The sequence below is a fragment of the Ptychodera flava genome, chromosome 12 (assembly GCF_041260155.1).
Source record: "Ptychodera flava strain L36383 chromosome 12, AS_Pfla_20210202, whole genome shotgun sequence".
NCBI lineage: Eukaryota > Metazoa > Hemichordata > Enteropneusta > Ptychoderidae > Ptychodera > Ptychodera flava.
The window spans coordinates 2,056,904-2,079,875 of NC_091939.1; the positions used below are offsets into that span (position 1 = coordinate 2,056,904).

Sequence of the window (22,972 nt, forward strand, 5' to 3'; positions counted from 1 at the left end):
ATTAAAAACAAAGAAAAAAGTGACAAATAAAAACAGTAAATTTTAAATGTTCAATAAAAGTAACAGCTGGTAAAACTAAAACTAAAGAAATGGTTAAAAAGATCAACAAATAAAACTCAGGTATAAAATTACTTAAAAGGGTATAAAACTCATGTATAAAATGACTTAAACAGGTAAGTTTTTAACCCGACTTTAAAATTATCGAGTGACTGAGATGCACGAAGGTGCGACGGCAAAGAATTCCACAGACGAGGCGCACATATTGAAAACGCCCTATCACCATAGTAAGCTGTGCGGCCGATGGGTTGGTTTAACTTAATTTCCCCATTTGAAAATGAACGCAATGTCATTGCTATGTCACCTCAGTTTCTGTTTTAATCCATATACATGTACTTTGTGAATAGTATAATCAGTGGATGCTGTAATCATGAATGTTTGTATTGGCTGAGAACGCAAAATTGTACTGTTGTTGCTACCAGATGATGTTACATCATACATGTAGGGCTACACCCAACTGATAGCTATTGCAGAATTGGTCAGTATAGGTAGTGGCTTTTACAGCAAGTATTCCTGTGGTACAGAAACTGTAGTGTTGCATAACATGTTTGTATGTGAGAGATTACTGTGTGTATATACATGTACGTTTTGTTGTGTACATTGTACAGTGCACATGGCTATTGTGTGTTTACTGGTGTCATTACATGATAACTACTGTACAATTGTACACATAATTACTGTATACATGTAGGTATACATGTACACAATATTGAAATGCAACTTGAGTCATTTTGTATTCATACCATCCATTGTCATTCCAACAGAGTCCACCAAATGTACCACTGCAACAGAGAAGGCTGTATGAACAAGAGATGCAGAACTGGGTCAGAGAACAGATTGATGAAGCATCTAAAGAAGTTGGATGTGAGAGGCACCCTGACGGAGACTACAGTCAGAGTTCTCCAGAAATGAAGGCATTTGTTGATCACACTTACAAAGTTTCAATACTGGACTTGATAGACATCTTTTTCTTCAAGAGAAGAAAGAAGAACTGGTGAGTATGCTCATCTACCCAATAGTTACTCTTCAAATCTTCATATCAGCTTACAGTTTTGTACAAAGATAACAGTGCGCCCTCCAACTTTCCTGAATTTGTATACTCTTTGATCATTTGGGAATTTCTTGAAATTTTGAGTTGGTGCTTATACTGATACAGGTACTGTACATACAAAATCTGTGATCAGTCTTAAGTTAACTGTATATCAAACATATCCTCTCCCCATCTCATAGAGTACCAATCCTTAACACAGGATTAGATATTGTAAACAAATAAATGATAAAAATACAGTGATGGTGTGAAGGTACACTGTTATAGTTTGCTCACATATGTTGATTTGTATTGCATTTCTCATTCAGTTGAAGTTACAAAGACATTGCCACAGTAAGAATTTGATTTATGATAAAACTTTCCATTGTAAAGAGCCTGGATAAATGATGTGTATTGATAGCAACTTGGTATCTTCAAACTGATTAAAACTCTGTGTAAGAACTGTAACTTACATTGTTGATACCCCAAGTCCAAGATAATCTGTTAACATTTCACCGATTGTTTTGCAGCAATCAAGAGTGAACACAGCTGAGAAAGAAGTTGGACAAATGTTGAACAACCTAGGGGGCTCTCCTATGGTTTTACCAGGGAGTAGACCACCTTTGTTGCCAATTGAAGACAAAGACGAGAAGAGCACAGCTACACCTGGCACTGTCCAGATGTTGACCAGGGCTTCCAAAAGACGAGGTATGAAATACTGATCCCATGAAGTTTTTCATCATTTGTAATATTTCATAGTCATATAGCAGGGTACTTTTGAAGGTGAAGATCACATTTTGCATTACAAGTTGGTGTTTAACAGTAAAGCTTGCCCATAGACCCTAAAAACGGATAGGGTCTACGGCTTGCCAAGAGGACATAACCATATGATTCATGTGCCTTTTCTGTGCATTGAGTCTTTCACCAGTATACCTCTAACCTTTGACTGTTTGGGCAAAGGTGAAAGGTCACACTTCAGAAAGGAGATCAATGGGATTTACCAAGTGTTGAGGTGAGAAAGCTAAATGAAAGGGTAATCACTTGACAAGGTAACACTCTAATCAAACTGAACACTGGTACATATACTGTTTGCAGTTCTCTACTCCAGTGTGTAATACTCCTGCTGACAATGACCTTGTGAGTTCATCCAGAATAATCTATGACTTTGAATTTAGGAACCGGAAATCCTTCATGATTTTCCTCATTCAGATATTTAAAACAACAACTTTGACCTTGAAATTTTATGCACTCTGATTTGATGATGCTAGGTGGGCATAGTGGCAAAATATAAGCATACATACAGCACTTGAAGATGGTTTTGCATGTTCATGTACATGTCTACCCATAAAACACTGACATGTTTTCTTTCACCCAGATCGGCATGTTCTGAGTCGCAATGACATGCCACCAAACTGCTGGAGTCCAGTCAGTGAGACCCTTGGAAGGGCTATATCATCATTGCTTCGGAGGAATCCAAATCGTCTTCATGAAGTGTGTGAAAAGCTGGCCGGCAAGCAGCTACCAGGTGGTTTAAGACAGTACATATGGACTGAAGTACTCTTCAAAAGTGATAAAAGTCTGCTGAGTAAAGAGGGGTAAGTCTTCCATCAATTATCTTATCAAACTGAAACAACAGTAAGTATACTATTTGTTTTATGTCCAACTTTTCTGGCAGAATTTCCCATTGTTTGTGATAATTTGTTGCAGAAACGCCTTGACTTTTACGTTGTGACAAAATACTTCCTTACAGCAGTTACATCATAATAATTGAACAGTGTGGTGAAAGAAAACTGTCTTCAGTAGAAGCATATAGCTACAGGAAAGAGCAAGTTGTATAAGAAACATCGAATAATGGCATATTGAATTCATGTTAAATTTACTATGTGTTTTTTTTACCCACTTACTGCAAAGCTTTCAGAATTTGGAGTGGACTCAAAGAATTCACTGACTTTGGCTTATGACAATAGTATGATGAATTTGTAAAGAAATAAATTAAAAACTTATCCACAAAGAAGATGTTTGTTACCAGTCATACTTTGCTTTATTCTTGACCTGTAATCAGACTGGGTGTCTGTGTTTGTTTCTAACAGAAATATTGAGAAGTTGCTGAGAAACAGATTTGCCAAGAAAGTGTCAATGGGTAAAATAGATTTGAAGTTGAAGAAAGCTACGTACACACCGATCCATGGCTTGATATGGAATGCTATTGTTGAGGTAATATGTGAAATTTTGTACATCATCTTATTTCTTAGACAATACATGTTGTTTTGACTGACCACGAAGCCTATAGTTTTCTTTTTTCAGTGAAATTCTGTTTTCCCCAGTTTTATTCACATTATAAAGAGGGTTTGATTACTGCATCTTATTGCTGTGAAGTTGGTATGACGCAATAACTTTCAGTAAAATAATCAACAATAGTTGCCTGAAAGACGAAATAGAAAACTTTTACTCATACTTTTTGCAAGAAAACTAACTTTTCTAAATCAAATTGTAAATTTGACCACTTTAGACATAAACTGGTGTACAACAGGCTAATTTTTCTTCTTTATAATACCGGTATAAACAGAATCAGAAGTCACCCTATAAAATTGTTATTAAAGAAACTACATGTGTGTCAAATCCTCCAATATATGTAACTCATAATGACAGAACTCTGTGGGAATAAATTAAACTCAGTTTGCAGACTAAAAGGGTGAGAAAGCAGTTTTCTCTGCAGGTTTAAAACACCAGAAATGTACTAGAATATTTTAGAATCAAAAAATGTCTCTTTAGGATACATTTACCTCAACATATTCATCCATGTTTGTCTAGTGTGTTCAGTCTTATGCGTCCAGAGCCTGTAGCATGGTTGACAAAAACCTTGAGATATGCCATGCAAGAAGTTTGAAATGAAGAAACGAAGTCTGAAATTTGAAAGCAGTTCATAAAACATTCAACTCTAAGAGCTGGTTGTATTTGTATTGTTCTCACAGATGTTTGACAGCACACCAAGTATGCAGGCTTATCAAAAACGTGAACACATGAAAGAGAACGCCAATGTTCTGAATGTATTGTACACCTACAATAGAAGTTATGAACCCTACCTGATTCAATGGCTTTTCCCTGTTCAGCTGACTTTTATGGATAGAAAAGCAGAAGGTATGACATTTCTCTGTTTCTCTGCATTCTCTGTGTTATCACGCCTGTTTGTTCCACCTTCATTCCTTACAAATGTCCCTTTCATAAGGTGAGAAATCTATTGGTAATGTTGAATATTTTAAATTATATCATAACAGTATACTGATGGTGCAAATGAAGTAATCAGATTGGTCAAGATGTGAAAATAACTGTGGTATATTCATTATATAGCACGGTTGGCACATGCACAAGTTCTTGGCAAGGGCAAAAATTCTTTTTTGATGTTCCTTGCCAGACTTTCAAATGTTGTCGAATGATATAATAGCAATAAATCACACCTAGCAATGGTATACCATGAGATTTTGACCAGTTCACGACATATATGCACAAGCGATAGCGAGTGCATATATGAAGTGAACTGGTCAAAATCGAGTGGTATACCGTCGCTGGGTGTGATTTATTGCTATTATATCATAACAGTATATTGAAATTCTGGCATGGAACGTCATAAACAGAGTTTTGCTCAAGCTGAGAGCTCGCGCGTATGCCAGCTGTGGTATATCGCCAATATACCATGGTTCTTTTCGTGTCTCGACCAATCAGATCGCTGTATTTGCACCATCAATATACTGGTATGATATAATACTTGGTTTTGACCAGTTCACTTCATATATGCATTAGCTATCGCTCGTGCATATATGTCATGAAGTGGTCAAAATCTTGTGGTATACCGTCGCTAGGTGTGCTTTATTGCTTAAACAACAAAGCAACATTGACTATTATATTTATCTTTGTTGATTAGGGTGCAAATGCACTTTGTTTAGCAAGGATAGTGTAACTTTCTCTGAAAATTTACCTACATTTTCAGAAAAAGTAACACTAATCCTGCTGAACAGACTACAGGAACATTTACCTTTTACATCTAAACTAAAAAATTGCCAAACCAGTAAAAATCTGAGATATCATGCAGTCATGTTCTGTGCTTTTATTGCAGAAGAGAAACCTTATGAATTGGCAATGTACTTAGATTTACTGATGACCAACTTATTCCCCAAGTGGCCAGAAGTGTTTGCTACGGCTGAGAAAACCATGAGTAGATTGAAGATACAAGACCCAGATCTGCAGGATCACCTTGAAGAGTGTGCCTTGAAGAATGTAGATCTGGATCCTAAGGTATCAGTGAATGTAATATGATTCTGAGGGATTTGCTGTAGAGTGGAAAGGATTAGGAATGGGAAAGATGACCATGGCGTGAGCAAATGATGTATATCTTGCTGCTGGTATTGACAGCTCTGACCTACCCTCCATGTATTTAGAACTGTCTGACCTCAGGCATTCTGTGCGCATTTTGAAATGATGCATTATTTTGCCAGTTTTGCTGTGCTTTTATTTATCACACCCTATTAGAAATGATCAGTAAAAGAAAGCTCGCAACTTACCTACTGTATTGCTTTATGGCATGGTTACAGGACAACCATATTTCCAGGAGTTGCAGCCTATATATCATCTGTATCATCCATTGTTATGAGGTCAATTGTGTTGCAAATCATGTAAAATGTATCATGACCCTTCCATTTTATCATGACACACTTAGTGTATCCCATATACTGTATTTTAACAGAATGCTCTGACACTTATGAAAACTCTTAAAGAATACACAAATATGGTGATTTACAGACTGACTTTGATTGTAAGTGTCGAGGTGACTCTTGATTTCTTAGCTGATTCAGAATTGCTTCACCTGCAATGGGAGCATGTCACAATGTCACTAGACTTAGCAAAATTTGTTTCTTTGTGTTATTTCAGCAATTTCTGGTGCAACTGATTCACATTGAGAAAGACAAGGCCTTGGCTTTGGGAAGAGCATCGCCTGGATCAGAAACATCTCTCAAGCTTTCCAAAGAACTTCTGGCAGATCCTGTCATATTTGTCAGGAAATGGATGGGAGAGGTTGGTATTTCTTTGAGGTAGAATGTGCCTCAGGGACAGATTTCTGACTCTAAAATTTTTACAATTCTTTTCTGATCTACCTTTTGTGGGGCTCATTTTAAAGCTCTTGGAGAAAAATATTTCACTGTCTTAGTTCTTTGAAATTTGAACATTTTATTTTTTGCCAAAGAGTGAATACAGGGATGGTGGCCAGTTCAAATTTAAAAAATGGGTAAATGTTAGGTTATTTGTTTCTCCAGTTTCAAACTTTGCATGGTGACCCCTGATTTTTATTTTTGATTTGGTACGAGAATGGTTGAAAGTTTAATTGAAGAAAGTTTGAGCAAAAGCTTTAAGTCTCACTTTTACGGCACTTACTACCTTAAATCTTGTAATACTAGTACAAGAGCATTCAAACAGCTGCATGTTCACTACTTGCTAAAAGGTAAGGTGGATATACAGAGGGATGGCTCATTGTATGTATACAGTATTCATAACTTTACAGATCATAGACACTGTCTGCTTTGTCAGCTATATAGTGAAATGTATGAAACTTTTAAAATATTTGATTTTAATATTGAAGAAAAGTAAACTTGTAACCACTAGATCAAAAGTAAGATTAGAAGAAATACTTGGTTTGGAACTGAATGTCCTGATGTGAGTGTGATGTGATGGTTCATGAGATACAGTACAGAGTTTTTGAGGTGATACTATATATCTAACTTTGCAGGGTTTTGTTGGCATTTTGGATGGACAAGCAGTCCTGTACGTCTGGGATCAACTCTTTATGAATGGATGGAAACATGACATACTAGAAGACTTCTGTTTTGCTTTGCTATTGCTCTTGAAGGATGCATTCCACCAGGCTAATGACTACCATCAGATGAAACAGGTAAAAGACAGATAATTCACACTCAAATGACAAAACTGCCATAATGTGTCTGTGTACTTAGAATAATTTCTGTTAGAGTACATCCATGAGAGGATGTCATCAGATCCAGTCTTCAAAGAACGTTAGGGTAAAGATTATTTTTACCTTCTCGTGTCTATTTATAGACAGAGAAGGTATTAGAGTTGAAACCAGTATGCTGGTGTCAACTACTTCCGTCTGTCAAGATTTCTGTCTGTCAAGATCCGTTGACGTCATGCCATTGTGATGGGTCATATCATAAACTGGTGGGGGTGTTCATGGCTCAGGTTGAGGTGTGGGAGAACGATTTTGAGCTGTGACAAAAATCAAAAGGGACTTAGCGGCATAGCCACAGTGTTAAGCCTTTCTCCAAGGTTTCTTAGTTGACTACAATCTATTACAGACTACTGAGCTGATGTTAGGGGTACTCACTTTGTGTTTGCTCACTCTGTGAGCGCTAGTGTTTGGTACTGAGTAGCGTGGATATCCCCTCATGGCCTCACGTGATATGGGCCTGTTGCATTATCTACAGAGATGATCATATGCCTCCGAGTCTGAAAACGGTCATTGTGTAAGCCTCTCGGCATTTTCCTTGCATTTTTTTTCTCATTTAATTTTGCAAAATATCGGCGAATACCTCAATATTTCAAGATAACCCTTTCTTCCCAATCATTTCCTGGAGTTTCAGAGTCATATGAACGAAAATGAGTGAAAGTTTTAGACAGGAAAATCGGACGTCGGCCATGTTCAATGTTTACAGTACACAATCAGAAGTTTATGTGGAGGAATTAACCAACAAACACTGTTCATGATGCCCGCCCTCTAGAGGCAGACCTTCCTATATGAAGTACCACATTTGATGCTTGTGGAAAGCTTGACCACACAATGGAGCATTTAAACTTTTAGAAAATGACAAACTGAATAAGAAGGTATTCTGAAAATGTCAAATACTGAGGAAAAATGCGCAAATATTCAAAATAAACATGTTAACTGATTGGTCAGCTGTAAAAAACAATGAAAATGTTTATGATCAAAAGTTTTTGAGATGTGCACATTTTAACAAATACAGAAATTATTAACATTATAAATATAAGACAAAACTATTTTTTCAGGGATGGGACAGGTTGGAAATGAGGGGTGAGAGACAAAGGCACTCCTATTGCTGCATGTGGATGCAGCCACACCATTTCATTTACAGCATACTTATTTACTGTGTTGTGTTCAGGTTCCATATTGTACCTGACTGTCATACAAGGTTAACATAAGCAAATCAAATCAAATTAGAAAAGGATCAATGCTGTTGTGTGGATTTTGCTGAACATGGCTGATTTTAATATTTCGCCCTATATATTTGGTATCCAGCAAAGGCATATTTTGATGTAAAGTCAAAATTAACACTACATTGCTGACAATATATGTTACCGTTTCTGCATGAACTTTTCTTTTTTAAATTATGGTATAGTAGTACTTCGAACAGATTGACAATTATCGTGATGTCAACCCATAATTTTACATCACAAAGACTGTAATTCTGCCAATTTTTTTTTTTGTTTTTCAGTCATTTTATAAATTTTGCACTGCACAAGATGATTGAACAAATTGCAATGTTTGAATTTGTAAACTCAAAGAATAAAAATCCTTTGGTCACAGATTAAATTATTTTTTGAAAAGAAATTTACTCTTAAAACACTTTTGGCATATATTCTTTACGCGGTCATGTATTTCAAGGAAAATATGCCTATTAAAACATTAATTTCTTCACTTTCAATTTTTTTCAATACTATGACAATTATCAGCCATGAGGTTATACAAACACAAGACCAGATAAGCGTTTTTCATCATTTCCACAGGACTCTTTGGAAAATCCATTAAAAACAGTTAAAAGTGACTTAAATGATCACTTGGTATACATTTAATTTACAGATGCCAGGTTTTGTATTTCACATGCACTCAGGTCAGTAGGGAAGTGCGTCATTACTATTTTGGACTGTTAATTTTTATTTCTGAATTATTTAACTTTTTTTGCCACATTGAACTATCTTTAGGCAGTTTATACTGTAGCTTAGAATTTTTGTTGATTGATGTATTTAATCATCTTTTGGGTTCTTTGGGTCCATATCCCACCTCATGCCCTACATCGTCAACTATTTACCAACAACTCCATGCCAACAACCATTACCTGACCTGGCCACACATTAGAGAAGGTACAGCGTCATTGACGGTATTTTTATTATTCTTTTTATTTCAAGAACATTTTCATGAAACCAAGAAAACAGACACAAAATTGAGTGCCAGGCTTTTCACTCACTGTGGTCTGCAGCATTAGCTGGCAAATGTATCATTTACATGTAAAATACAGAAGACTTTGGATGGTTATGAGGAAGTCTTTGTCTTTTTAGCATTCAATAGGAAGTGAGATATTTGTACTGAAAAGTCATGAACCGAAAGAAAATATCTCATGCATCAAAGCTATCTTTGATATTTTGCACATTTTCAGTGTCCATCATTGTACAGTCCAACCATTCCATTGGAACCAATGATAGTATCATTATGAAGGTTTTACCCTTGATATGTACCTATATTGTACATTCAACAGGTGTTCCTACAGCAGCCAGCAAGGTTGTACACGGCAGACATCCAGAGAGCTTACCTTCATCTACGTCAAGGCGGTTCACCGAGTGATATACCAGGATTCAACAGATACAGACCACAGTAAGTGTAAAGCCTGGCACTCCACTACTTTTGAAAACCACAGCATGAAAGAAAATGTGTAATTGAATCAAAATCTGAAGGAGGGTGCTTTGTTTAAAATTCAAGTGTAAGAGAAGACAGCTTCATTAGTTTTTTAGACCATATCACTGCCTTTGGGCCTTGTCACACCATGACGATTTAGCTAGCATATGCCGACATATCAAAATTTCCCTAAAACACTGGCTTGCTAAATTAAACAATGTATTTTTCAACTTTGGGTGTATACATAGTGTATTCATAACGTAATCATAGATTAAAGATATGTTTTTGGTACGCTAGACAATTATCTCAACGTATTTCGACTTCTGAGTAACTTACAAGCAGTGTTGCCGCCAGGACGCGCCCTTGCGACAATGTCCCCAAAACGGAACTCGTTGTCCCGCATTCTTGCGTACTGCAGGTCACCTCGGGCGCACTTGTGTGTCGACTGTGTTGGATGTAGTCTACAAGTAATATCTGTTACTAAACGATGACCTTAGTTTTGCATAATTATTTCCAGGCTTGCACTTAAATACGTACTTTCGGAGCTAGCCATGGTTAAAAGTAATTAAAACGTTGCACTTGATATCATAATTTGCTTGACCGTAGTCCGTCTGAGTTCTGATTTGCGACAGATACGGAGATACGGTAGACTGCTACAATCGCCTGAAATTCAAGCATAGTGACGCGTAGATTGAAATTTGTTCAGTGAAACATATTTGTTGTAAAATAATACAAAATTTGATTGATAACTGACGCTTGTTGTCCCCAAAATGTGCAGAATGTCTCCAAAAATATAATGTAGTGGGACACAGTGTCCTCTGCCTTAAAATTCCTGGCTGCAACACTGTACAAGGAGTTTGTGTGAACATGTGTCAACAAGCGCATAAGGCCGAACAAAAAAAGTTGTGCTGTTCCGATAACCCGTCCTACCCTATTTTTTACCTGCTAACCCTAAACTTTTTAGAGCTACGTAAACATGGAAGTAAAAAAAGAAAGAAAAAAAAACGTAAAATCAGGCGTTCGTTACCTTGCATTTGATTTTTGCTTGAACGATGATGTTTTTTTATGTTTTTTTCCTTTTAAATGTATGATACATTTTTCTGGAAATGTTGTGGCCAGTGTTTGACTGCCCTGAACCCCTGAAAAATGCATATTTAAAAATAAAAATATTTTGGAAAAAAAAAATTCCTGCCGACCTACCTACCCTATTTTTGAAAACCATGTTATTGGAACAGCATATTGTATTTTTTTTGGCCTAACCTACCTACAACTTATGGCCCGCATGTGCGGGACGTATGAGCCATGTTCACCAAAATGATTTGTGCATGCACAAAAGTTTTCAATGACCTTGCTGTACTACGACTTAGACCAGCGTGCTTCAGCGTGCTCTTAACCTATACAAACTTTACCCATAATGTATTCAACATACGCCCAGCGTATTTGCCAAATTTTTCACACGTTGGCATACGCTGACTGAATCATAAAGGTGTGACAGGGCCATTTGGAAGACATGACACAACAGAGTGATGAGTGCACCATGTCAAAGGTGCAAGCCGTCTGATCTTCTATTTGTGGAAATAGTTTGTGAAAAATTACAGTGCAAGTATGGAAACTTTCCAAAACTGCATTCTGAACAGAAACATTAAGTGGTCATACAGTCCTGTCAAAGAGCAATATTTTGAGACTAGTTGAGGGTTGTGTTACCTCTCTGTGAAAATTAAATTGGTTTCAAAGTTATCTTGATTTTCCTAGTTGCCTGTGAGAATCATGACATTGATTATTTAAATAGTTACTTCTCCTGTTTCTTTTCATGGAAGAGTTTCCCAGGCATCTCACTTTTCTGAGTTTTAATAATTAGTGCGCACTATAGATGTTATGATGTCTGCATGTCACTGTACTTCATACATATCAGTCTTGAATCTATACTTCCATATTTTGCCTTCAAGAGTTCATGCATAGCTCTGCATGCTGTATACATGTACATTCACTGTTCTGTCAATATGTCTGTTTCCTGCCATAGTTACACATTTTCAACTGTATCAATGGTCACATTGAATTCAACTGTATCAATGGTCACATTGAATTCAACTGTATCAATGGTCACATTGAATTCAACTGTATCAATGGTCACATTGAATTCAACTGTATCAATGGTCACATTGAATTCAACTGTATCAATGGTCACATTGAATTCAACTGTATCAATGGTCACATTGAATTCAACTGTATCAATGGTCACATTGAATTCAACTGTATCAATGGTCACATTGAATTCAACTGTATCAATGGTCACATTGAATTCAACTGTATCAATGGTCACATTGAATTCAACTGTATCAATGGTCACATTGAATTCAACTGTATCTATGGTCACATTGAATTCAACTCTTGCATTAACTCTATCCTTCAGGCTTCAACTTTGCTTTTAACTCAAATTTTTTGTGCAAATTACTTTTAACACTCTGTACTTATATTGAGCATAAGTCAGTAACATCTAGTTTACTTTGCAACTTATATACCGGTATAGTCTCTTATATTCTGAACCAATCACTTACAGTATCTTAAGTACCCAACGTACCTTTTTCAAAAAAAGTTTTCAAAATTTCTGGTTGACAGTCTTTCTGTGACATTATTTAAGACAACACAATGGCAACGTCAAAATATATTTGAAGATCATATTTCTGTTCCTGCAAGGGATTGCAGTGTACCAACAAACAAGTAAAGTTGGTTTATATAGTAATGTTTTTATAAGAATTCAACAAATTGACTCAATAAAATTGGCTGTGGGGATTTTGACCGAAATGAATTTTATCAGGAGTTTATCAGACACTCTGAGGAAAAGAAAAGTATTTTCAATTTCCTGTTAATACATCATGTGGTCTTGTACATGCACTTATGCATTTTTGAATTGGTACATAGCATTATTTATTATTTACACTTGTGATATTTAACTCTGACAGTATTTTTGAAATTTTTGCAGCTTCATTAACAGCTTGACTCTCTCCTAGGCAGACTCAATGCATTCATCTTTACATAAACTGTACTTTTGCTCATGTAAAAGCTGCATTCTTTTTCTGATATTTGAATAATAAAAGCAAAGCTGCCTTCTCTAATTTGCATGTATCGCAGTCATTCATTTGCTTGCCGCCTCACTTTCCTTTCTCCACCCTGTCATGCCCTTATCACTGAGTGTGGACTCTGCTGTTCCTTTGAAAACAATTAGGTTGAACCATTTGAAAGGTAAGTTAGGGAGATTTTGAACTAAAAGCTGAATTTCCTCTTCTCATAATACTGCATGATGACTTCATTTTCTATAAATATCTTCCTTTAATTGAACCTAGGAATATTTTTTAGCGTAAAGATGTGAATCATGTCAAATTATTTTATGATATGTCTTCTGATGAAGTACAAGTGTCTTCAGAGCATTGTACAGTAAACATTGATCAGTGAACTGTTATTGCAAATGTTATAGCATAGAAGTTTTCTCATGAATGTGAGAAAATGGTCAGATTTTGCGTTAAGAATTGCTTGAATAGTAAGTTACTGATAAGAAACCCTTACTCAGTGGTTTAAGAGGGTCAAGATCAATGAATTGGTAAAACTGTCACTGGTTCCAAGGCAATCAAGTAGAATTCTTTTGTGGCTTGTAACTAAGTTTGTTTCAGAATAATTTAGAGTATTCATCTCCATCCATATGTGCTGTGTCTGTGAATTTCTTGATTGCTCTGTCCTAACTGATAGTTGATGGTGACAGACAATGTGTTTGTATACAGTTATGAGTTAAGAGAGACAAAGACACAGACAGAAGGCAAGAGATACTGTGAACACTTTGATGATCGTTAAGTCGGCATTGACTGTCCAAATCTGAGAGCTTACAGTGGTTTGCATTGAATTGTTGGCAATACTGGAAATCGACAGACTGTCTACATTGAGGAGTTGCTGACACTGTCAGAAGTAGTTTTCGTCTAGGTAGTAATGTCAGTGGATCACAAAGAAATCAACTCTGAGAAAGTTGAAACATTGTCTGGAAGGAAGTCAGAAGTCGTCAAACAAGATACGCATAAACAAGGCTTGGAAATGATGGGTTCTGAACAGCTAGGTGGATGTGCAGTGTTGTTTTGACTTTTCGTGACTTCTTGACAATGTTTTAAATTTCACAGTGTTGATTTCTTTGTTGTTAATTGATATTACTGTCTAGGTGATAACGACACCTGACAGTGTTGGCAACTCCTTAATTTTAGACTGTATGTCCAGTTCCTGTATTGCCAATGGTTCAACGCAAAGCACTGTAGTTTGTGTGTCCTCATAGTGAAGGGAAGACTTAAATGTGTTAACCATACATGTAACATAGTGATATTATCATCATAATAATGATTATAGATTACTGCCAGAAGAACAGTGTTTCACACAAGCTGCTTGACTTGTCAGTCTTAAGAGGTGCACACTAGAAACCCCCCCACCTCTGTTGGGTGTCTTACTCTGTGACATGTCTCACATTACAGGGGTACTTTATTCACCCCTGGGAGGAGCAGAGAAGGCAGCAAGCAAGCCTCACCTTTGCCCCCAACTTCCAAATCAAAACATCCAAGTAGAGATGAGGCTAGAGGTCAGCTGTCACCAGGAGCCCTCACTGACATTGACCCTGGGGAACTCAAGCCAGTTGGATTAAAACACTTGAAGATGACTTTAGTGTTACGACATGAAAATGTACAAGAAACCAATGACAGACTGAGCACGGCTGATAAATGGAAAAGGGTATGTCTCTCCTATGAATACTAACCTTACAAGCTTTGGTGAAAGGTTTTATTAAAGGATGAGGAACAAATAACAGTATTTGCAAGGACAGAACATTGAAGTTCAAGTCTGTTTCCGTAATTTGGTATTACGGTAGGCTGAAATGCATGGAAGGGTTATGTTTGAACTGTTACCATAAATTCCAAAGTCCTTCCTTGCTGTTGTTTTATTGCAAATTAAGGCTGAGAACATGTGTGATGTTTGAATAGGGCAGATTACACTTGTAGCTATGGCAAAGATGTCTATATGATTTTTTTATTCAATATAATAGCAACGTTTCAAAATGTTTGGAGGTGTGGAGGCAGGGTAGGGCAGTGGTTAGGGTAGCAGACTCAATATCGGTGGATGGTGAGTTGGAGTCCCTGCAAGGATTATAATGGACTCACTGTCAGAGGTTGGTTAGTTCAAGACTCTAATGGTGTTGTACCCTTCAGCAAGGCACTTTACTCCTCATTGCTTCACTGGGTACGTAATGTGTCGTGAGTACCTCATCCTGTAATTGGATGATGGATTGAATAAAAACCTAAAATCTCCCCAAAAAGCTTATTACTTTGACTATGGATGATGTGCTGAAACTTCAGTGCTTTTAAGAATACGAGAGAATGTGTACAGTAGGTAACAATGGCAATATCTCAGACAGGTAATGCTTCTATAAATCTCTAATCAGATGATTTGCTGTCCTTGACTCACAGGATCAGATGGTAGCACTGTCTAAGTTTGATGCAGACAATGTGAAGATTGCAGTGTCTGTGTTCTATGGCCTTGTCAAATTGAGGACCATACAGACACAAACCAAAGCGAAGACATACACTCCTAACCAAGATGATGTGAAAGCGCCTAAGAACAACACCAGGGTGTTTTATCTAGAGATACCAGATGAAGAACTACTCTTTTACAATCTTGATCCATCTGGTTTCCATGGTGCACGTGGTAAACACAGCCATCCATTTGCCCTGATAAAGATACTGTACCAAATTCCATCAGGCAGCAGTGAGTATCAATTGTGACTTTGCTGAAGCCTTACCAACTACTAATTTCTCATTCTTACTTGCATGAGACAAAATCAGGTGATGAAAGAATTGAAAACAGAGAGGATGAAAAAGTATCAGGAAGAGAGAAAAATTAGACTTTTTGCAGTTGTGTAGCTCAGTTGTATTGAATGATGAAGTATAATCATGAACAAGGGGTATACAAGGGTACAATATGAACTGTAATGTCACAGAATGGCAATAGAATCCTGGTGTATTCCCGGTACCATGCATGAAAGAAATCAAAGTGAAATCCAGAGTCCAAACATCATTGTCACAGCCATGCAATTACACACTCAGAAATTTCATACACAAACAAATGACAAATGACAAAACACAGAATGACAAAGTGAAAGCAAGATGTTGAAAACTTCACTTATTCCATAGGCTTCAATACGTATTGTAAAAATTTTAGAGTTCAAATATCTGTCCCTTGAAGGTATACAGTCACCTGTAATCTAAATATGCCCATATATGGTCAAAGGGGCATTTCTTGGTATTCAAAATGCATATGTGAGGGCGCTGTTTTTAAAAAGCGGCCACCCGCTTAAAATCTGTGATTGGTTAGATTTTCTCTTTCCATGGTAAATGTGGTAAAATTGGAACAGGTCACAGTATACCTTTAAGCACATCCTGCCCAAGTATGAGGCACCTTATGTATATCAAGCTGTATTGAAGTCCATAGTAGAAGCCACTTTCTGAAGTCACATGTAATTAATGCTATAGAAGAAAGGAATGAAACCCATTAACACAGTTAACTAGGTTTTATAAAATGCTCATTCAGTATCTACTACCGTACAGCCTACCATGTTGTGATTGATGGATATGTTTTTGCATTCTGTACTGTAAATCTGTATTTGAAAAGTACTTCATAGCAAAAATTATCAGTGCTGTGACAGGGCATTCGTGAATTTCACTCATAAAATTGTCTCTAATTTTTGTCTAAAATTGATGTTTGTGATTCAGAGGGTAGCTTGCAGACCATTTCACTTGGCTGGGTCAAGCTGCCACTCTATGAACTCAAGCCAGGTGCTGAGAGTGGCAGACAATCCAAGGTATCACTGAAAAGCAGTGTTAGTCAAAATATCAAGTCTCCATGGTCCATACTAGCTGATGATTACAAGGAAGCCATCTTGCCAGGACCTGCTCCAGAAAATATCACTGCAATTGACCAGCAGAAAACATACACTGGTCAAGGTAAGCAGTTGAATTGACCATCATACCCTGCGCGATATGAACACCTGTGACAGAGTAAGCTATCAGAAGACGTCGTAGATGCAATGCAAATAGTAATATTTTGTTTGCTGTGAACACCCTGAGATGATACTTTGTTTGTATAATCAATAATGTTACCCCTTCACGGCTCATAATAGACGAAAGCAAACTTTGCACAACATACGGTACATGTAAATGTACGAGGCAAAGCCAAGTTCATTATGGTGTGCAAAAGTTTTGCTTGAGTCCATTATGGGCTTGGAGGGGGTACATTATTGCTATTACTTTATAGTTTTGGCAATGCCAGGGGATTGTAGATGTAGAAAACATCCGGGCCACATTGCTGGATAAGTGGATACATTATCAGTAACAATCTGGGTTATGACATCACGAAATTCACTGGTATTGACAAAGCTATAATATACCGGTAATTCTATTTTAGCCTTAATGCTTGTTAGATGTTTGGCATAGTGTGAGGCATTACTGTTAATGTTCATATTAAGTAATATCGTGCAGAAAAGTACAATTGCTTCAGTGTCAGGCAACACATTTATTATGGAGTATAAAGCTGGTGCCAGGTCAGTGAGGAATTGATCCTTGGCACAATTGTTGTTCAGAGTCTGAACAAGACTTTACAAGACCTGGTGCAGTTTTGATTTTCAACATTTCATTTACATGATACAGGAGAAACAACATCATCAGCTTGGTTTCAGACTATGCAAAAGCCACTGATTCCACACCATTTAATCCTTTCACCCCCATTCCCTGTGTAGAGATCCAACTTTGCCATAGAAAACAATTGATCTAGACCAAAATTTGGTGATGAAAGGGTTCCAATATACTTATGTCATACTGTAACGGTATAGTCACTGACTTGTTTAATCTGCAAAGTGTACATCTTGTCACATATTCAGCTGTTTGTAATTGTGATCTTCCTGCACAGATTTTCTTCAAGAGGGTCACAGCTTGGAATTCGAGTGTTTGATCTTCAGGTTGAGCCACCAACATTACGTGAACCTTCACCAGTTGAAGAGCCAGCCAGGGCACCACCACCAGTGCCACAAACCAATCACAACCCCAACCAGAACAGTCCCCACCACCGAGAGCAGTCAGCCCCTCACCAAGGTGAGTTCATTGCCCTTTTTGAACTCATATTGGTATACATTGTATGCTACATCACCAAGTCAAAGCAAAGAGCCTCACTGTCTTTGACTCAACACCTTTGATCCTCACAATCTATCCAAATCACGGAAGATAAATGTACATTAATGTAGCAAACTGCATGTATAACTCCCGTTGTGTGGTTCTGAAAGTATGGTCAAGACAGCATGCTAGAAAGTGATTTACAACTCATATGGGTTTAGGTCTCAAACCAGAAAATTATTGCTCAAGACAGCAGACGATAAATTCTGAAAGACGGCCATCTGATCTACCTTGAATTGAAGATAGTTTTAGACACTTCCAAATGTTATTCAGATTTGTTTGTGTCTTAGTAGCTCATGTGTGGAGAGCTCAAATCATCATCCATTTAACTTGTTTTAGTAAACTTGTTTTCTTGACCACATTGTCATTTTTGAGGAGAATGTCTGTATCTCAGTGTAAGGTGTCTGAACCACTACAGTGGATATAACCCTGTGAAATAATGTCTGTATCTCAGTGTAAGGTGTCTGACCCACTACAGTGGATATAACCCTGTGAAATAATGTCTGTATCTCAGTGTAAGGTGCCTGACCCACTACAGTGGATACAACCTGTGAAATAATGTCTGTATCTCAGTGTAAGGTGTGTGACCCACTAAAGTGGAAATAACCCTGTGAAATAATGTCTGTATCTCAGTGTAAGGTGCCTGACCCACTACAGTGGAAATAACCCTGTGAAATAATGTCTGTATCTCAGTGTAAGGTGTCTGACCTACTACAGTTGATATAACCCTGTGAAATAATGTCTGTATCTCTCAGTGTAAGGTGTCTGACCCACTACAGTGGATATAACCCTGTGAAATAATGTCTGTATCTCAGTGTAAGGTGTCTGACTCACTACAGTGGATATAACCCTGTGAAATAATGTCTGTATCTCAGTGTAAGGTGTCTGAACCACTACAGTGGATATAACCCTGTGAAATAATGTCTGTATCTCAGTGTAAGGTGTCTGACCCACTAAAGTGGAAATAACCCTGTGAAATAATGTCTGTATCTCAGTGTAAGGTGTCTGACCCACTACAGTGGATATAACCCTGTGAAATAATGTCTGTATCTCAGTGTAAGGTGTCTGAACCACTACAGTGGATATAACCCTGTGAAATAATGTCTGTATCTCAGTGTAAGGTGTCTGACCCACTACAGTGGATATAACCCTGTGAAATAATGTCTATATCTCAGTGTAAGGTGTCTGACTCACTACAGTGGATACAACCCTGTGAAATAATGTCTGTATCTCAGTGTAAGGTGTCTGACCCACTACAGTGGAAATAACCCTGTGAAATAATGTCTGTATCTCAGTGTAAGGTGTCTGAACCACTACAGTGGAAACAAGTCATCGTTGATGACACAGTCCCACTTGTTAATGGGTACTTTGATTACAAGTCCTCAGAGAGGATAGAGTCCTCTTCATTAATTAGGTCTGCGATAAAAATACTTTGATACAGATGGCGCTTAATGGCCAAGAATGAGTTCCATGGTGATGAAAACATAAAACCAGTGTAGGCCACCATCCTAAAGGTCATTAAATGAGTCAACTAGGAATTAATCAACAGGATGTTGCAAAACATTTTTGCATCCTATCATAACACTGATAGATTATCACTGGTACCATATTTTATAAAGTTTGATGCAGTGATTCTGGACATTCACCCTAAAAACAAAAGTTCATCATGTAAATGCAAATTGGCAATTAATTTAATTTATTGGATCGTATCACAAAACAAATCGACGTGCATATGTATGACATAGGTCAATGTCCTTGTACCAACTTTAAATAAAATCGGTTGAGATATGCCTCTGTACATGAAAAAATTGTAACAAAATGGCCGCACAGCAGCCATATTGGATCGTATCACAAAACAAATTGACGTGCATATCTATGACATTGGTCAATGTCCTTGTACCAACTTTGAATAAAATCGGTTGAAACATGTTTGAGTTAGGTCTCTGTACATGAAAAAATCGTAATAAAATGGCCGCCTGGCGGCCATATTGGATCGTATCACAAAACAAATCGACGTGCATATGTATGACATATGAAGTAATCCTTGTACTAAGTTTGAATGAAATCGCTCCAGGCATCTCTGAGATATCTGCGTGAACGGACGGACGCACGGACAGACAGACGCACGCACACACGGACGCATGCACGGACATGACCAAACCTATAAGTCCCCTCGGACGGTGTCCGGGGGGACTAATAACCCTGTGCAATATGGTGTCCAGAGAACATCTTTTGTTGAACATCCAAATTCTATTCAACATTCAATTTTTTTTCAAAATATGCTGAATACCAAACAATAAATCTTGAGGTTGAATGTGGCTTTGTGACAAACTTTTCTGATCTACCACTGGTGTGGGCTCGTTTTGGAACTCTTGAAGCAAATAAAGTTTTATCATTGTAATTTGTCAGAACTGAAAATTTGCTCTTTGCCCATACAGTGTGCATGCAGGTATGGCTGCCATTTTGAATTGTAAATTAGGTAAATATTGTAATTTTTTTGTCTGGTATGAAATTTGCATGTGGACTAGAATTGTTAAAAGTTTCCTTTTGGAAAGTCAAAAGTTTAAATCTTTCAGTTTCAAGGCACAATACTACCTTAAGAGAAAGGTTAGTGATAAATATATGATCAATAAAACTCTCAGATCACAGTGTTTAATTTTGACTGATGTAACATTAATGAAGACAAAATATCTGTTTTTTTTTAGTGAGGATTTCCGTCCAAGACTGGAAGGTGATCCATGGATTCAACAGAAACCCAGTGCCGCTGTGTTGCCGGCAGCTACGGAACTCAGGATGGCTTTGATCTGTACATTGATGGTGTACAATACATTCCAGACAATTCCACTATCATCAAGGTCAGTTATTAGACGTAGAAGTGTTTGCTAAGTCATTCTATACTCAATAAATAATGTTCATGTTCAGACAACCATGACTTTATAGTATGCAAACACATCATCTGTACTTGCCTACATTGTACATGTAGGTACACTGTGCAAGGTAATGCTAAACATACATCTACACAGTGCAAGGTAATGCTAAACATACATCTACACAGTGCAAGGTAATGCTAAACATACATCTACCAAGGTAATGCTAAACATACATCTACACAGTGCAAGGTGATGCTAAACATACATCTACACTCATGCATACAATATATAATAACCAAGTAAAATATCAAACTTTAGATGTTTTTTATATTTTTGTATTTTATTAAAGTGCAGTTTATTGTTGCACTCCCCAAAACATGTTGAGATACACAATATTCAGAATGCCAACTCAGTCTGTTCGTGCATAGACTGAATTTTTATCACTGAAATTAAGGTACCAAATTAAGGAAATTAAGGAAACAAGGTACCCACGATTCTCAAGCTTACAAAGATGCTGTCACTTCATCTTGCAGGTGACAGGGCGTTTGATTAACTCTGGACTGAAAGGACTTGAAGACATTGCAGCGTACTGCATCACCAGTTCATCAGCTCGTTGTCCGCGTTTCAAGTACAAATACCCTATGTCACAGCAAGTGTCGGGTGACTGCATAGCTATACTGCGAATCTACACAGTGGACAAGGACACCAAGGAACTTGTTGTTATTGGATCAACCATGCTACAGATATTTGAGAAAAAAGATGGACAGGTAAGAATTATTGTGTTTGAATTTCATCTCTGACATCTTGTTATTAGTTGATAATAGTATTTGAGTGTGTAAACCTAACCCTTGAAGAGTTGTCAGGACGTGTAAGACTACCGTAGTTGTACTGAAATTTTACGCACTGCGAATAAATGAGCATGACTCATCTTGGTTGCAGACAACACTAGCAACTTCTGTAAGTGTTCTAAAATGTGTGCATGCATAAACAGTGCTTTCAAATTTGCCCAGTCAACAGTTGTTGTGAACGGATTGATGATTAACAGTTTGGAAACAGTTAACTGGTAACTGGCTGTACGTATGTACAAGTGCCAAAATGATACTTACATGTACCATGTGACCATATTTGACCAATCATGACAAGGAGTTTGTAAGAGATTTGCCACAATAATATAATTTTATATCAGTCAATGATAGTATGTGCATTATCACAACAGTCAAAGCTTGTTCGTTTTGTTGAAAGAGTTCAGCTTTATCTGTGTGAGTCCTTCATGTATTTCTCAATACCACTCTCTGTCCACTTTCCCTGCAGACCAAATTAGCTGTTGGAGGAATTCAGCTCAGAGTCAAATCCGGACTTCCAGACACCAGTAAATTACCACTGACTACCCAGGCTATGGATCCCTTACCAAATGTCCCAGGGTGCTCCATGCTTGTCAGGTTGCTTCCTAAGAACCAGGTAGGTCATTGTACTGGGGCCAAATTGTCACTTTACACTTTCAAAGTACACTTTGTAGACCCTTGCATTTTACATCAAATGTATAGTGTTGTCAAAAGAAGCTTTTTGGAAACAAGTGTATATAAGCTATTTCATTTTGAACTGCATACCATTGTAATAAATAGTGATATCACATGATATATTTTCTTTGATTAACTTTCTACAACTGAAATGTGAAAATAATTCTTCTTCAGAATATCCATGTTTGATGAAACATTTATTCAAAACAGGCTATTCACATTTGTAAAGTTATTATTGACTGTATCTTTCTATGTGATTTAATTTTTTAAATGTCAAAAACTTTGTTTTTCATGTTTGTGTTTAATAAATAGCCAAAAATCCAATTCTATGAAAACTTTGAATACCAAATATGGATATAAACATGTCCATCAGTGCAAATGACTAGATACAAGCTTTGCGCCTAGATTTTACTTTCAACTCTCTCTCTCTCTCTCTCTCTCTCTCTCTCTCTCTCTCTCTCTCTCTCTCTCTCTCTATCTTTGAAATGCATAAACTTTTCTTTATGTTGATAATGTGCTTGGCCATTGAAATGTTCCTCACAACTTTCTTTGCTGTTATGATCACAGGATTT

The 22,972-nt window shown here is 37.2% G+C and overlaps 1 protein-coding gene across 1 annotated transcript; it reads left to right on the forward strand.

Moving 5' to 3' along the window:
- The first annotated feature begins 911 nt into the window (after window positions 1–911).
- On the forward strand, window positions 912–20,868 carry LOC139144690 (uncharacterized). Its single transcript, XM_070715415.1, has 14 exons — window positions 912–1,051; window positions 1,615–1,792; window positions 2,460–2,679; window positions 3,175–3,298; window positions 4,057–4,222; window positions 5,196–5,374; window positions 6,008–6,151; window positions 6,861–7,022; window positions 9,637–9,752; window positions 14,276–14,528; window positions 15,260–15,557; window positions 16,562–16,792; window positions 17,754–17,935; window positions 20,719–20,868. The coding sequence occupies exons 2-14, from the start codon at window positions 1,654–1,656 to the stop codon at window positions 20,719–20,721; spliced, it is 2,217 nt and encodes a 738-aa protein (XP_070571516.1). The 5' UTR covers window positions 912–1,051; window positions 1,615–1,653; the 3' UTR covers window positions 20,722–20,868.
- The last annotated feature ends 2,104 nt before the right edge of the window (window positions 20,869–22,972 follow it).